The 18,086-nt window shown below is 35.6% G+C and overlaps 1 protein-coding gene across 11 annotated transcripts in view; it reads right to left on the minus strand.

The window, feature by feature from the left end:
- The window catches only part of LOC149782598 (piezo-type mechanosensitive ion channel component 2-like), a 263,620-nt gene that overhangs the window by 228,424 nt on the left and 17,110 nt on the right, over positions 1-18,086 (minus strand). For all 11 annotated transcript variants that reach the window (XM_089934052.1, XM_089934060.1, XM_089934057.1 and 8 more), the window contains exons 3-4: positions 9,538-9,633; positions 5,986-6,108 (exon numbers count right to left, since the gene is read on the minus strand). In XM_089934052.1, the coding sequence (XP_089790178.1) occupies positions 5,986-6,108; positions 9,538-9,633 (219 nt within the window). The remainder of the gene's footprint in view (positions 1-5,985; positions 6,109-9,537; positions 9,634-18,086) is intronic.

The raw sequence follows: 18,086 nt of genomic DNA on the forward strand, positions 1-18,086 counted from the left end.
TGTTAAGACAAATATTTAATCACTTTATACCATTTCTTTGACAACAAATATTATTAAGAATCTGGATACTTCATTTAATCTGCTGATCTGGTAAATATTCTTCTCTGCTTTATATTATTCTATTTTTTCAAAGCCTCTGAAAATATGAAATTGTCTATATGACTCCCCTGTATCTGACACTCATGGGTTTATTCAGTTTTCCGATGATAACAACAGTGTGAATTCTCTTTTGTAAAGTAAACTTCATCTCAGAATCTGCTATTTGAAATGGAAGAAACACTGCAATTTTGGCCAAATTAAAAGAGTTAGAGAACTGGTCTTCAAAATATTCAAAAATAATTTTCTACAACTGAATCATGTTGTCCCTGGTATGTTTATGTTGCAGGATCATATCTGTTGCATGGCTGTATTTAGCCAAGGTTGCAGCCTCTGAAGAAAATGGTTAACCTAAGCAAACATTTTTGCTAGTAAATGGATTATCTCGTGTATATTCTCAACAAAACTCATAACATCCCTCCTTTTGGTTCTTTCCTTAACCAGTTGTAGGTACTCAGCCACTTGTGTTAGAATTTCAGTTCCTTTTCTTTTCTTTTTCTCAGCTTCTGGTTCCCCTTCCATGTGCTGTGGACAAGGTAGTGACAGCTTCAGTTCTTAGAAACACAAGACCTATCCTCTTGCTTTATTGTGTTGACCATATGCTTGCATTTCAAACACTAAATCGACCTTAGTATAGCTTCACTGAGATCACTGGCAAAATGGAATACCATGACTTAATTTGACAAACCTTTATTTTACATTTTCACATCTAAAAAAATAAACAAAAATTATATATATATATATATATATATATAATGCGCATTGGGTATAACAATTTGCAGGAACTGCAAATAATTTGTGTGACCTCCCCCACCACCATTGGTTTTGAGAAGCTGTGATCCCACAGCTTAGCAGCATCTCTGGACCCGCAGCATGATTTGTTCTGAACTGCTACCAGTGTCTTTCACTGTAAGCCCACATGGCTTGTTTCAGTAGGTCACAAAATCTCCTCGCACTGTGAACTCACATGCCTTACTTCAGTGAGTCAGACTGTCTCCTTGCACTGTGAGCTCTTATGCCTTACTTCAGTGAGTCACACTGTCTCCTTGCACTGTGAGCTCTCTTGGATTGTTTCAGTGGATCACACAATCTCCTTGCACTGTGAGCTCTCATGTATTCTTTCAGTGGGTCACACAAAAATCTTTGCACTGTTGGCTCTCATGGATTGCTTCAGTGGGTCACAGAATCTCCTTGCACTGTGAGCTCTCATGCCTTACATCAGTGGGAGACCCACAATCTCCTTGCACTCTGAGCTCTCATGGATTCTTTCAATGGGTCACACAAAAATCTTTGTACTGTTGGCTCTCATGGATTGCTTCAATGGGTCACACAATCTCCTTGCACTGTTGGCTCTCATGGATTGCTTCAGTGGGTCACAAAATCTCCTCGCACTGTGAGCTCTCTTGGATTGTTTCAGTGGATCACACAGTCTCCTAGCACTGTGAGCTCTCATGCCTTACATCAGTGGGAGACCCACAATCTCCTTGCACTGTGAGCTCTCATGGATTCTTTCAGTGGGTCACACAAAAATCTTTGCACTGTTGGCTCTCATGGATTGCTTCAGTAGGTCACAGAATCTCCTTGCACTGTGAGCTCTCATGCCTTACATCAGTGGGAGACCCACAATCTCCTTGCACTGTGAGCTCTCATGGATTCTTTCAATGGGTCACACAAAAATCTTTGCACTGTTGGCTCTCATGGATTGCTTCAGTGGGTCACAGAATCTCCTTGCACTGTGAGCTCTCATGCCTTACATCAGTGGGAGACCCACAATCTCCTTGCACTGTGAGCTCTCATGGAATCTTTCAATGGGTCATACAAAAATCTTTGTACTATTGGCTCTCATGGATTGCTTCAGTAGGTCACAAAATCTCCTTGCACTGTTGGCTCTCATGGATTGCTTCAATGGGTCACAAAATCTCCTTGCACTGTGAGCTCTATTGCCTTACTTCAGTGGGTCACACAATCTCCATGCACTGTTGGCTCACATTCCATACTTCAATGGGTCACACAATCTCCTTGCACTGTTGGCACTCATGGATTGCTTCAGCAGGTCACACAAAAATCTTTGCACTGTTGGCTCTCATGGATTGCTTCAGTGAGTCACACAATCTCCTTGCACTGTTGGCTCTCATCGATTGCTTAAGTGGGTCACAAAATCTCCTTGCATGGTGGGCTCTCATGGATTGTTTCAGTGGGTCACACAATCTCCATGCACTGTTGGCTCTCATTCCATACTTCAGTGGGTCACACAATCTCCTTGCACTGGGAGCTCTTCATGGATTGCTTCAGCGGGTCACACAATCTCCTTGCACTGTGAGCTCTCATGGATTGCTTCAGCGGGTCACACAATCTCCTTGCACTGTGAGCTCTCATCTATTGCTTCAGCGGGTCACACAATCTCATTGCACTGTGAACTCTCATGGATTGCTTCAGCGGGTCACACAATCTCCTTACACTGTGAGCTCTCATGGATTGTTTCAGTGGGTCACATAATCTCCTTGCACTGTGAGCTCTCATGGATTGTTTCAGTGGGTCACACAATCTCTTTACACTGTGACCTCCCATGCCATGTTTCAGTGGGTCACACAATGCACTGTGAGAGCTCTCATGTCTTGCTTCTGTGGGTCGCATTGACTCCTTGCACTGTGAGCCCTCACAACCTTATTTCAGTGGGTTGTGCGATCTTCTACAGAAAGCCAACTCTGAATGGTGTTTAAACACCTATAACAATCTGATAATTCAAAGCTGAGATGTAACAGCTTGCTTCTTTTATGACACCATTCTCACTGTAGAAATAATTTCTTAATTTCAAAATTTAAAAAAACGTTGCCAATACAGTACAACTTCCAAAACCAGCTAACTATGCAACCCGACTTCCTTTTTAGACTGGAGACATAATGTTGGTCCCAATAAACCAATCTAATACATGGAACCAATTCATAATCACAACCACACACACACAATTATTTTCGTACCAACAGCATCATCTTGTGGGAAGTTACACTGTGCAAAAACTGAATGTTACCTTCTGAATATTTATCAATTTCAAATTTAACATGAATTGCTAGCACGCTACTAGGAAATAAAATGTGAATGACTGGGTTCATCATGAACTATGCTTAAAAAGAAATACCTGAATGAAACTAGATTAGTTATAAATGTAATATGTTTAACAGATCTTTTCATAGTGCATCATTATGCCAGTCTTGGTGAACAAACTATAAAGGAAACGGAACACCATCAATGATCTTTCACTAAAGTATAAATTATTTAATAATAATAATAATTATTATTATTATTATTATAGTTTTTTTGTTTAAAACAGATCACAAGTTTGATTTGAACTCAAATAAAGAAGTTTATGATGATGAGAATACAGAGAAAATCTTTCACTTTTTTACCTTTTATTTGAAATACATTTTAGAGAAATTATTATCTTTAACATTTAACTATCATGTTGTAGTACTTATGTTTACAATTATTTGTGCACTTATTTATCTTTACATTTTTACAAGTTTTAATCAGTACCACAGTCACTACTGTGCTAACATGCCTTTAAACACAAATATACAGAACTCTCATTTTCAAAGTGCACACTTACAGCTGGAAAACATTGCCAGGTAATTAGATTAACACTAGTCTGTTGTAAAGGTATAAAACATTTATCTGGCAAATTACTGTATGCCAAGAAAATTATTGCTGCAACATCAGAAACATTTCAACCAAGAATGATAGTAAAGCAAAAGTATATTTCAGCATTCCAACTACAGCGTTGAGGAAAACATCAGAAATAGTTTTCCACATAAAAAAAAGTCTGTACCACCACCACATTAAATTTCTTCCCCCATTAAATGTACACAAAATTATGTTAAAAAAATTGATTTGCTCATAAACCCAAATCCAATGCTAATAGGAGCACATCTACTGTAGCTGCCAGTATGCACAATGGTATGGAGGAAAATACAAAAATTATTCAGCATGAAAACTAGGTCAAAGTGACCTACTTTTGGTATGGCAGAGTTAATGGCTACTTGTGACACAACTCACATACACATTTTCATTATTAAGTATTAATAGGGTCCAATATATTGAGGAAGTAATTAATGAATAACTGAAAATACAAAAGCTACACAGTCCTAAAAATTAGGTTAAAGTGACCATTTTTGGTATGGTCAAGTTATCCATAATCAGTTATGTATAAATACCTATTTTTGTAAGTATAAGTAAAGTTGGGTCCATGATACTGTGGGTGTAAAGAACAACAGCTGGAAATATAAAAGTTGCTCAAACATGGAAATTAGGCCACAATGACCTGGTTTTTAAAAGAATGAGCTACTCTACCTATGGTGCATCCACAGACCAATGTTTATGAGTATAGGTGAAACAGGTTTGTCTGGTGTTTTACAGCACAGCAACACAACTATGTTATTTAGTGCCAGGGTAATTCAATAAAATGCCTTGCCCAAGGATTTACTATGGCAGCTGACTCTTGCCGATAGTACTGTAGGACTGTAACATGTACTATTTCAGTCACAAGTCAGATATGCCAACCACTAAGCCACTGCAGCTCCTGCCTCCATTAGTCACCTCTTACAACATACAGGAAAGTGCATAAGGCCTGTACGTCAATGAGCCTGGAGGAGTGTACATAAGGCCCATCGTATACACTCAGGCCTGCAGCAGGGTACATAAAGTCTATTATATATATCCAGGCCTGCAGAAGAGTGAATATAGTCTATTTTTATACACCCAAGCCGGAAGACGGGTGCATAAGGCCTATTTAATATCCATAGTCATACTTGGTGGGTGCATAAGGCCTACTGTACTTAACCAGGCCTGCAGGAGATTGTGTAAGGCCTACTGGCCTGCCATACGGTACAAAAGGCCTATTCAATATCCCTAGGCCTGCAGGAGGGTACAGAAAGAACATTCGATATCCAAAGGATGCAGGACAAGGCCTATTTTATACCCCCAGGCCTGCAGGAGGGCACAAGGCCTATTCTATACTACCAGGCCAGCAAGAGGAGGGGCACAAGGCCTATTCCATAACCCCATGTCTACAGGAGGGGCACATACTATATCCCCCACTCCTGCAGGAAGGCACAACAGGAGAATATTACATCCCTGAGTCTGGAAGTCATTGGTAAAATAGGGACCAAGATACTGAGCATGTACCAAATGAACAACTGAAATAAAAAAGGCATACATGCAAACAAATTAGGTCACTGTTACCTAGTTTTGGTAAGGCTTAGTATGATGCATCTGAATGCAAATTTTACATTTTAAGGTAAGTGTAATAGGGTTCAAGATATTAAGGGCATAAGAAACAAACAAATGAAACCATAAATGTACAAATTTACTTGATTGGTGTTGTTTGTTGGTTTTAACACATTAATGACTATATCCTATCAAGTAAATGCAGCTAAGTGCCTTTCCTAAATACACACTGTGGTAAACTGACCCAGTCTGGCCTGGGTTGGCATTGAACCCACAAGCCTCGTACTACAAGTCAAACACTCTACAGAGCTAGTACTGCTCCTGCAAGTATCTCTGAAAATGCAAAATGTGCCTGCAGGCTCAGGTATGCTATAGTAATCGCTTAGAATTTACATAAAACTAATCTTTCATGATCCACTGCTCCCAACCCTCTGCAACCTTAATGACTGAGTTAAATAGGAAAGACACTTACCCTTACCTTCAAACCACCTGTCATTTCTCAACCCTATCCAACAACCATGACTTATAGAGACACAATATTCTTAATTCAAATTTGTAACACTGATGCCACAAGCTTGGCTATTCTTCCTGCCAAAAAGGACAAAAGATAATATGGGACTAAAAGGATTCAACATTGTTTCAATACCTCACAGACCCCAGTATACTTACAGTTAGAAAACATGGTCTCATAGGGATCTTTAAAAGCAGCCAAGATTATATGGAAGACCACATGTGCCAATATGCCAAGAAGTCCAAATACAAACACAATACACAGGTAGACACCTGTTGACCCTGAAAATAAAATGCAAAGAAAATTATACATAACACTGCCATTCAGAAAATAGACTAAAACAAGGACTTGGCAAGTATATCTGTGATATGAAAGTAGACCAATACAAGACATTACAATTATATATTTTGATACACAACTAGATTGATGTAAGACTTTACAATTATATATTTTTTCGACAGGGTGTCGGGAAATACAGGACACTCGTCTCTAACAATTAGGCACAAGAAAATCTAGTACAAACTAGAGCTGTTTATCGTCTAATGTTTCCCTACTAGGTGGTTATCATCTATGGCTTATGTGATTATTACAGAGACCAATACATATTTAGTGTTTGGAAAGCAATTAAAGATATCAAATAAGTGATCTCAAATCATTTTCAAAAGTCAGCTTGTAAATATTGTTTGCATGCAGGTCAGTGATTGAAAAGTGAAAGCAGAAGCAGACATACAAGTGGAAATAACAACACTCTCCAGAAAAAAACAAAGAGTGAATTCATTTATACTGGAATATTTCCTAAAGTGACTAAGTTTTACACTGTTTTCTTACAAGAATTGATAGTTAAATCTGAACTTTTAAGTGGAAGCATATATAAAAAAAAATATGTATGGTCTTATAAAATTAAAAAGTTAATATAATTCTGTTCTTGGCTGTTTCATTTTTCAGCTTAAGGTCTATTAATTTATTAATTAACATCTATCCCTCTTTAAAAAATCTAGCAATTTTCAAAACCCTTATCTACCTATCTATTTTTATACATTCTAACCCATCCTTGCTTTCCTAATCTAAATTTCTAATCATACAATTTACATCAATCTTTCTTGGATAACTTTATTTATAGACATTTTGTTTTAGGATGCAAACAAAATGAAAAGAAATTGGAAGTACTATATTTGTAAAAATAATTACGTTATGATTTCCTTAAAACAATCTGCAATTTTTTTTCACCTTCATTGTGGTATTTTGAGGCAAGTTGAAATCCCCCAGGAACAAGTTAAATTTTCCTATCAGTTTGCCCTGACATGCCAATTTTTTTATAAAAAAAAAAGAATTTGAAAGACCTGACGCAGATCCAACCAATGGGACTGACACTCGACTGACCAAAAAGAATTTCCAAAATAAATCCATTTCTTCTGTCCTTTCACTCAGATATTTTTATCCATATGGTGCCATCATAAAAAGAAACCAAATCACATGACTTTTATTTATTACAGCAGGGACCACTCACTAAACCACAGCAATTATCATCTTAGTGACGACATCATTTTAGTAATGTTATATTTGATTTAATTTAATTGTAAGTTTTAAAATCTTTTTATTTTTAATTTCATCATATGTCAAAATAATGTAGTCTGTTTACTAGGAACTTGATATTATTTCAGAAAATAGTTTAACTGGACTCATCAGTTGTAAACACTTAAAGCTGATGTAGTTCCCAACCTTGATTTCAGAAGTCACTGAGACAAGTAAACAATTTTTTAAAATTATCTTATTCTTAGAGTAAAATGATTGGTTTTGTCAAGGTCATATTGGGACTATGTGCTTTTAGACATAAATTCTTCACGAAAAATCTTTAGAGTTGACCCTCATCTGGGAATCTGTTTTGCGTTTCAAGTGACAGTCTTTGTTTATAGAGATATTTGGTCAGTTGGTGTTTTTCTTTCTACTGGAAAGTGTGTGTTTGTGACCAGTTTGGAAATTACATTTTAATTTTTATTCGAATTATTTGGATTCTAAAAGAATAATTCTTTTTATGTGTGGAAACAGTTGAGTGCTCATACAGAATTCTTAGACCAAGATATTTATTTAAATTTTATTAGGAAATTCAAACAGCGGAAATATTATACTCTGGAATAACAAAGGACTGTATACATCAGCTCTATACTGACAACAGTATACGTCATCGCCTTCCATTTTGGATTTTACGTCGCTACTCAAACTTGAATTCATTAGAACATTTCATTATTAGAACTTCTAAAATTGAATTCATGGATTATTCTTGTATTATTTTTGGATTTGATTCTTAAAACTGTAAGTTCCTATTTTTTCATTTTTTATAGGTTTTTTTCCCAGGGCAATAAATTATTTGTTAAATTTTTCAAAGCTTGTTGTTTTCACTCTTTCTTTTGTTACTGTTTATTCAAGCCTAAACAATTAACATAACAGAAAACAAAGGTAAAGTTTGTTAATTGATGCTTTTTACATCATTATTCATTTGAAATTTTCTAATGTTTACTTTCTTTCAAGATTGCTGTATCTGTAAGTGAATTCAATTCAGTTAATTGATTTGTAGCCAGTAGAAAGCAAAGCAGGGAACATTAGGATCAGGGAACCAGACTACTCAGCAACAACATAAAGCAGTGATGTAATACACAATGTTTTCACATACACGTGAAGGTTGTTGAACCAGCTAGATTAATGTTAGCAATCTCTCAGCCGTTGGACATCTTGAAAATAACGGTAATTTTTACATAAAAACAAGTAACTTTATTAGAAAAAACGATGTATTGACAATTATTCCTGATGCGATTTTTAAAACAAGTACTCAGCCGTTAAATGAACCACATTCCTAGCCCCCCCCCCCTTTGAGGTTTTCTCAATGTCTAGTGAGGATGGTTATTATTTCATAACGCTATGCAGGTCCCTCAATAACTCATGCCCTCACTTATGGTGTGGTCTATGTTTTTGGATCCCGTTGGGTGCGAGTTATCGAGGAAGAGGTGTATAATGGAACTAAAATGTGTATAAAAAACGAATTTTTAATAAAAAAAACAGTAATTATTTTACATTTACTTGAGCTTTCAAGGATGGCAGACACTCATAAACTTGGCCAAAAAAAAACCTCCAGTACAAAGGTACACATGTATTCAATTCCTGTAAGACTTACCTCTTATTGTTAATTTATGTCATAATTCCTGTTAGATTTACTTCAGGCTGTTAACTTAATGTGACAATTCCTGTAAGACTTAGCCCTGACTGTTAACTTTGTGTGACAATTCCTGTAAGTCTTAGCCCTGACTGTTAACTTTGTGTGACAATTCCTGTAAGACTTAGCCCTGACTGTTAACTTTGTGTGACAATTCCTGTAAGACTTACCACTGGCTGTTAACTGTGTGTGACAATTCCTCTAAGACTTACCACTGACTGTTAACTTTGTGTGACAATTCTTGTAAGACTTACCCCTGACTGTTCATTTGGGTGACAATTCCTGTAAGATTTACCCCTGACTGTTAACTTTGTGTGACAATTATTATAAAACTTACCCCTGACTGTTAACTTTGTGTGATAGTTCCTTTAAGACTTACCACTGACTTATAATTTTACATGACAATTTATGTAATACTTACCCCTGACTGTTAACTTTGTGTGATAATTCCTGTTAAATTTATCTCAGATTGTTAAATTTGTGTAGTAATTCCTATAAGACTTACCTCTGATTGACTTAGCATCAGGCACTTTGTGGAGGGGACACATCAACAGGAACATGGCATACAGAAAAGATAGGGCATTAAACCTCACAACAGCAGCTGAAAAAGAATAAGGTAAGAATTTTTTTTATTTTTTTTATTCACGTCTCTAATGGATTCCATTAATGCATCCCTGCTAACAAGGTCATACAAAAGCACTGACATAAATGAAGCTGTCATGACAACTGGTACTGTTTTTGTGATGGACATCTAGGAATCAATCAAGCATATAAATCAAGCATATAAATTTCTCTGTGAATATCACTGTTCCCATACTGTAACACATTAACCCCTGGCAATGAGTTTATGTGGCAGGAGGTAGTAGCCTACTGCTGAGCTCTGTAGCATCAAGGTCATGAATGATACACTAAAGTGGGTGGTATTATAGAAAGGTAGACAAATGTAGCTCTACAATGATAACAAATAATCTGGAAGTTCTAGCTGCACTACAAAATACTGAGGGAAAAACCTCATTTTTTGGACCCAATTTTTTCTCCACCCAAAACTTGCCCATTGTCAGAATCCAATTTTGTGTCTGGATTTTAGACCTTTTGGTCTCAAATCTAAAGCAGACCGGTATGAACTGCAAACAGACAGATGAAACTTTGCAAAAAGTAGGATAAGATGGGCATTTGGAATAAAGAGTGGTTTCAATACGAAAATAATGGATCCATTAAGCAAAAAAAAAAAGAACTCCAAATTTTACCAATCTGCTCATGTGCAAGCCAAGTAGCCAATGAAAAATGATGTTTCTAACACAACTAGGGATTAGGTTATTGGAAAATCACATGGAATATGATGTATTCAGAAATAACTTTCAAAATGCGTTTCCTACTCGAATTTCAGGTGAAAACGACAAAAACTTTCTGGGGTTAATTTGTTCAAATAGTCCTTTCCACAGATTTGCTGCAATAAGCCAGCATTTGACTGATTGTGTAATAAACTGAGTAAAATCTGACTTATTTTGTTTTATGGTCACTAAAGTATCAAAAACCTGGCTAAATATGCTTTATTTTCATTTTTTTTAAATAAAACTTTTTTATCAATCATTTCAAGAAATGAATACCATCAGTCACAATTAAATAATAGGCAGATGAACATTTTAAAAATTAAATTTTTTTATCTATTGCTGGCCTCAATCTGCATTTCACGCATATCATGTATTGTTTAACCTCATGTGCCCTTTTGAAAATTTCCTTACCAATAAGTCTACTACAGTATTTGTTAATTACATATAGTCTGTCCTAGCATGTGCCAGGAATATAGCGGTTAAAACATATTTGCATCTTTGAAGTTAGTTTTGGTTTCATTTGGGAGAGGGAGTAAATGTAAAACTGAAGTCTGGATTTCAATTTTTTCAGTGGTTGGACTTATGGAGATTTGGTTTACTAGAAAGTAAATGATGGTATTCAAGGAAAACTTTAGGACACCCCCTTCCAAAAAAAAAAAAAACAATCTGAATTTGAGGGGATTCTGAGGTACTAATAATGCAACCTGGGGGATTTCAATGGTTATATCAGGGATCCTGAAATTCTGATGGCTGCTCTCACACAATGTTGTTCTGATAATTAACATGGCGGACAAAATTTGATGAAATTTAATACAAAATCATTCACGAGGTATAAAAAATATTGTCACAAATAGATTAGCTGTGCTTCAGTTTTGTACTGTCCTTTCATTCTTCACCAGTTTTCAATCAAACTATTTATTTCTAAAAATTATATTTTATTTCAGAACACTATACTACACAGTTATACTACACAGTTTTACGCAACATTATTTTATGCCACTACAGTGTTGTATAAATTATTTATTGTATGCCACACAAATGTTTTAAAAATTATTTATTTTCTTCTACAAGAAGACTGACTACACTGAAAATACAAAACACCTAACTGATGGGCACTTCTGGTCAAGTCCGAATGAAATGTTTATTTCATCAGGGCCTCCAACATATGTCTGAGGATTAAATAAAATAAAGGTTACTTGTAGCTGCAAGTGCCTTTATTATATTAATTAGGACCTAGGTTACACATATTTTGTTCAAAATGTTTGATCTGTGTTGCTACAAAGTTGCATTGTTGAATAACATGTGCCTCGATATGAGTATATTACTGTAACTTGAATATCTAAGTACAGACCATGTGGCAATAGGCCAATAACAGGGTTTTGAAAGGTCCAGTAGATAAGCTTTAATGCCTCTTTTGTCCAATGTCCAACATGTTGAGGTAACCGACAGTCAAAGCTCATTTGTCGGTCATGTCCTGCAAATACGTAAATTTTTGGATCTTTGATACAATATGTCAAAAGTAGCTTTAATGTTTAATTTTAGTACATCATTCTAGCTGTGACAATGACTGTCATTTAAATCACTGATGTATATATTTTTTATTTGCGTTATTTTGTTTTGCAAACACAAGATCAAAGCTAAAACGTGACTGTTGATCAATATTATACTATAGATGGTTTTGATCAACAGCCTGGATGAGTACATAACAAAACTCCAATAATTCTCTAAGCTTAATATGCATGACACCTTTTCTCTATGCACATAAGATGACATATGAAGGTTTTGTCAGTTTATTAATATAATGCTTAACAAATTAACCCCTGGAGGGTTTTGTGGTTTTTGTCTGAAATTTGAGTAGGAAACACATTTTGAAAGCTATTTCTGAATACATCCTAATACATCAACTTTCAGGTGACCTTCCAATAACATAATCCCTTAGTTGTGTTAGAAACATCGTTTTTCATTGGCTATTTGGCTCACACATGAGCAGAAGGGTCGAAGTTGGAGTTATTTTTTTTTGTGCTTAACGGACCCATTATTTTCGTATTGAGACCACTCTTCATTCCAAATGCCCATCTTATCCTACTTTTTGCAAAGGTTCATCTGTCTGTTTGTAATTCATACCAGTCTGCCTTAGATTTGAGACCAAAAAGTCTAAAATCCGGACACAAAATCGCATTCCGACCATGGACGAATTTTGGGTGGAGAAAAAATTGGGTCCAAAAAATGAGGTTTTTCCCTCTGTATTTTGTAGTGCAACCAGAACTTCCAGATTATTTGGTATCATTGTAGAGCAATATCTGTCTACCTTTCTATAATACCACCCACTTTATTGTATCATGCATGACCTTGATGCTACAGAGCTTGGCAGTAGGCTACTACTTCCTGCCACATAAACTCGTCACTTGGGGTTAATGTGTTAAAAAACTTTTGGCATGTGCCCAAAGAGAAAGCTTCACAGTCTGAATATGAATATTATACTAAACTGATTGTATTATGTTCATCTCTCGAGTTTTACTATAAATGGTTTCATCTTCACAAGGGCATACAGATATGATAGGACACGAAAATACCACTACATTAGATCAAGGTCTATGCTATATGCTTATTAGGCATTAGAATATCACTACACTAGATCAGGGTATATGCTGTATACTTATTAGGCATTAGACTATCACTACACTAGATCAGGGTCTATGCTGTAAACCTTTTAGACATTAGAATATCACTACACTAGATTAAGGTCTATGCTGTATGCTTATCAGACATTAGAATATCACTACACTAGATCAGGGTCCATGCTGTATGCTTATTAGACATTAAAATATCACTACACTAGATCGAGGTCTATGCTGTATGCTTATTACATATTAGAATATCACTACACTAGATCAGGGTCCATGCTGTATGCTTATCAGACATTAGAATATCACTACACTAGATCGAGGTCTATGCTCTATGCTTATTAGACATTAGAATATCACTACACTAGATCAAGGTTTATGCTGTATGCTTATTAGACATTAGAATAGCACTACACCAGGGTCTACACTGTATGCTTATTACACATTAGAATATCACTACCCTTGATCAGGTCTATGCTGTTTGTTCACACGGCATGAAAATCACTATACTAGATCAAGGTCTATGCTATATGTTTATTAGGCATTAGAATATCACTACACTAGATCAGGGTCTATGCTGTATGTTTATTAGGCATTAAAATATCACTATACTAGATCAGGGTCTATGCTGTATGCTTATTAGACATTAGAATATCACTACACTAGATCAGGGTCCATGCTGTAAACCTTTTAGACATTAGAATATCAATACACTTGATCAGGGTCTATGCTGTTTGTTCATAGGGCATGAAAATCACTATAGTAGATCAAGGTCTATGCTATATGTTTATTAGGCATTATAATATCGCTACACAAGATCAGGGTCTATGCTGTTTGTTTACTGGGCATTAAATTAGCATTACAATAGATCAGCATCTATGCTGTTTGTTTTTACTGTTGTCCTTTATAATAATAATAATAATAATAATAATGACCTTATTTAAAGAGGGTAACACAATTAGCTAAAAACTAATCTACCTTGAGGCCCTCATACAAAGGAATTTATTTATTTAAGCTGCATCTCTGAAGCCACTGGATATATTGGGTCTGGAAGAAGGAAATAGAGTGGGCATTTCTAATCTCAGCTGGAATACTATTCCAGAGCAGAGTTCCAGAGTATTGGAAACTTTATTTAAATAACTCCTTATTTGGTTTGGGAATTTTATACTGTTTGGTAGACATGGATCGCAGGTGGGGAGTATTACCAGGTAGCCTATACTGGAATAGTGATTGTAAATATTCAGGAGCACTATTCTGAGATATCCTGTACATTAATTTGGCTTTTCTCAAACAGATTCGGTCTTTAATAGGTAATATTTTTAACCTACCAGCTAAACTTTCCTTGCTTTCTTTCTGGATTGATATTAGCCCAAATGCTCTTTTTTGAAGATGTGCCAGCTTTGCTATGTTTTTATCATTTGAATTACCCCATACTGTACTACAGTAGTCCAAATAGGGTTGTATGTAACTGTTATAAAATAGTTTCCTGTGCCTTTCAGGGAGAAAATGTCTTATCCTACTGAGAAGCCATAAACTTGAATTGACTTTTTTACTGGTATGTTTGATATGTTCAGTCCATGATAGGTTATTATCTACCAGAACACCAAGTAGCCTATCATGACAGACTATTTGCAGATTTGTATCCTTCCATGTCAGACATAGTTCATCACTATCAAGATTTGTCCTTCTTTGCCGTGTTGAGATAAGTAATATTTTAGTTTTACCAGTATTTACCACCATGCCATTACATGTGCACCAGTTTTCCAGTTTGTTTAGTGCATTCTGTAAAGAAATTTCGAGCTCATGCTTTGTGTTTTGGATGTCTGACAATGTTGTGTCATCTGCATAGAGATCTGTAGATGACACTGAGTCTCTTAGTAAAAGTGGTAGGTCATTAATAAATAAAATGAATAGTAGTGGACCTAGAATTGAGCCTTGTGGTACTCCATATCTAATTGTTTCAGGTTCAGACAGAACATTATTTATGTAAACATGTTGTGTTCTCTCATTTAAGTATGAAGTAAACCATCTAATTGTTCTTTCATCACACTGGTAGATTTTCAGTTTCTTCAAAAGGATTTCATGATCCACCATGTCAAAAGCTTTCCTGAAATCTACAAATACAGTTCCTATTATTCTACCTTGGTCAAGTGCTTGAAGCCATTTATCAGTTAGGGAGATCAAGGCAGTCTCACAGGAATGGTTCTGTCTAAAGCCTGATTGATTAGGGTGTAACAGCAAGTGTTTGGTTAAATATGACATGAATGAGTCATGGACATGTTTTTCAATCAATTTTGACAAGTTTGGTAGTATTGAAATTGTACCAAGCATCCTACACTCTCAGGGATGCACTCTGATAACTTTTAGGGACAGCCTTGTCTTTAATCGTGAGAGGCATCATATATTACATACTGTAGTATTCAACATTTTTGCATCAACTTGCTATTATTACTTCCTATATTTTACTTGCAATGCACTGGGAATAATAATAATGATAATAATAATATTATTATCATTATTATTATTTAATAATACTTTATTTTTAAGTAGTACAGCTTAACTTGCATAAATATTAGCTAATCTTCTGTAACACCCTCAGAAGTATACACTATTATATGCAAGTAAAAATATCAGCTTGCTTTAGTTATGTGGTGACCTATTCCAGTAAGTAGTCCCAATATGTATCGGGGTCAAGTTCTGGTGACCTTTGTATAAGCCATAGGAAATGTAATTTTCAGAAATTTATAAGTGAATCAATCATTGGCACACATTGATGCTCTTTCTAGCCATAATGCAGTCTCCCAAACATGAAGGTATAAGACTTCATCTGATCGTCTGATAAAATTAGCAATTATGGTAAAAACATAGTTCACCAGAACATGACCCCAAAGTGATTGCTGTCACGTAGGACAGTGGAGACCTGATTTTAATCAGGTATGGGGACATGCAACAATTGCTCACAAACTGCATTTTTGAGGCAAGTTGAAAATTTGAATTTTTTTTCCCCATCTTGAAGAAATGCTTGGACTCTTGGTGAGCAAATACTGATGCAAATTCAACAGTCCAAGAATTTGTTACCTAGAAATCTCCAAATATTCCATGCTAATCTGTTTCAATCAGAATGATACAAGAAATGTTTACCTGAATGCCACATTTGTCTTTTGCCTGCCATTACATAATCAACAAATAAAATCTTGATAATAGAATAAATTATTTATTTTATATACATTAATTATGAATGGCAAAGAATAAACAAATGTTTTCATGAGAAATAAAAATGCATAAAATGAGATAAATGATATAATGCATGCTGCTGAAGACGGGTCTATTACATTATTCGAAATTTTAATACCAAGTGGGCAAGTGTTTGAGATTCCACTCATCATGCAACTTTCCAGACCATATACAATTGCTTATAAGTTGAGACCAACTGGAAACAACATCGACCCTAATGTGCACATATCTTAATGCTCCTGCTATCCTGGTCTATGCTGTTTCTACAACTGATCACTCCTAACAAACTATGTATACCCATACCTGCCACCACATTATGCAATGACAGGTCTGGGTCTGTGCAGTCTGCAGTTGGACTTGGTAAGTATGTATAGTAACAGTGTTTCCCTTTACACACATATGTGCATCAGGGGCGCACGTCGGAGAAAACTGACGCACACATTTTGTTACCGTGCGTTTTTTTGACACAAAGAATTTTCATAATATGATCATGATTTATTTAATACCCAATGCACTGGACGATGGATGGCATCGTATATACTTTGCGTATAGGCACTGACTGGTTCCCCGCTTTGTTTGCTCCCTGCCTTGCACTCCTCTATTCATATAGCGAAGTGCAACGCAGGAAACATATAAAACAATGAACCAGACTAGCATAGGCAATGTTATGACGGAGTAGCTTCCCCAAATCTCGCGAGCTTCTCACGATTTCCATCGAGCTCAGCAAGCTGTTCTAGATATTTAACATCAAGGCTCATTGCACTATAAAGTGAAAGAAGCAGAATACAAAAGAGTAACTGTGGATCTAACTTTAATGAAAAATGAAAAAAATTATTCCTTTGACTGGAATATTCATTATGATTACCGTAGCTACGATGTCGTAGCCTCAACTTGATTTGTGTCCACGAGGTACGAGTAAGGGTACTAATATTAGTACTATGATTACCGGTGTGACTTCTGATCACGTGATTGCAAAGACTGCAAAAGTGAATAATCCTTTCTCGACAGGATTTTAGAATTTTTAAAAATAGGCCCTCGTTCGGCATAAGATATCTGGAGAACACATTATAACCTAAGACATTATTTCACAACATAGAAATCAATAAACTTGCAGAGACAAATGCGTTATTTGGATTACAAAGTCAGCGAGTCATTGCAGATTTTGTTGGTTTTTAACTTTTACTGCAATAAAAGAAAGATCTTAAAGTTAAAGTGTAACTTATTAGAAAGAAGATGAATCAGTATCCTTGATATTTGGATAAATGTGTTCTAGGACAAAGTACAATGAAACCTATGATAGTACACATTTGATGAAAGGCAGTAAATTAACTCCCATTTGGTTAAAAAGATTTATTTGGCTTTTTTGTATTGGCTTATACGTAATGTGTTGGGCTATAATATTGTTGAGGAGACTATTAAAAGGACGACTTTAAAAGAAAAATGAACTAATAAAATTATTCTTTGAATGGACAATGCATTTGTTTGTTAATTGTGCATGTTGGTGTATTTGTATGTTTAGAGAGAGAGAGAGAGAGAGAGAGAGAGAGAGAGAGAGTAGTGCAAGTTGCAATATCCTATTTCAAGCTGAAAAAGTATGAGTCGTATGAAAATGTGTCAGTACATTTTTGACCCCCACATTTTTTATTTGACCCCCAGTTTTGACACCAAAGGGTTTTTTGTACCCTCAATTTTACACCCCCGGGGGATACACTGACAGTAAATAACACTGCCAAGTGTCCTCAAATTGAGTCCTACAATATTTTATGACACTAATTCATTAAGTTTATCAGTACAGTGATATGATACTAATACAACTATGTATCACACAACACATACAAGACATTGGATCAGGACTAGAATGTTAA

This window comes from Sinohyriopsis cumingii, chromosome 15 (assembly GCF_028554795.1).
Source record: "Sinohyriopsis cumingii isolate HCF-2022 chromosome 15, ASM2855479v2, whole genome shotgun sequence".
Classification (NCBI taxonomy): domain Eukaryota; kingdom Metazoa; phylum Mollusca; class Bivalvia; order Unionida; family Unionidae; genus Sinohyriopsis; species Sinohyriopsis cumingii.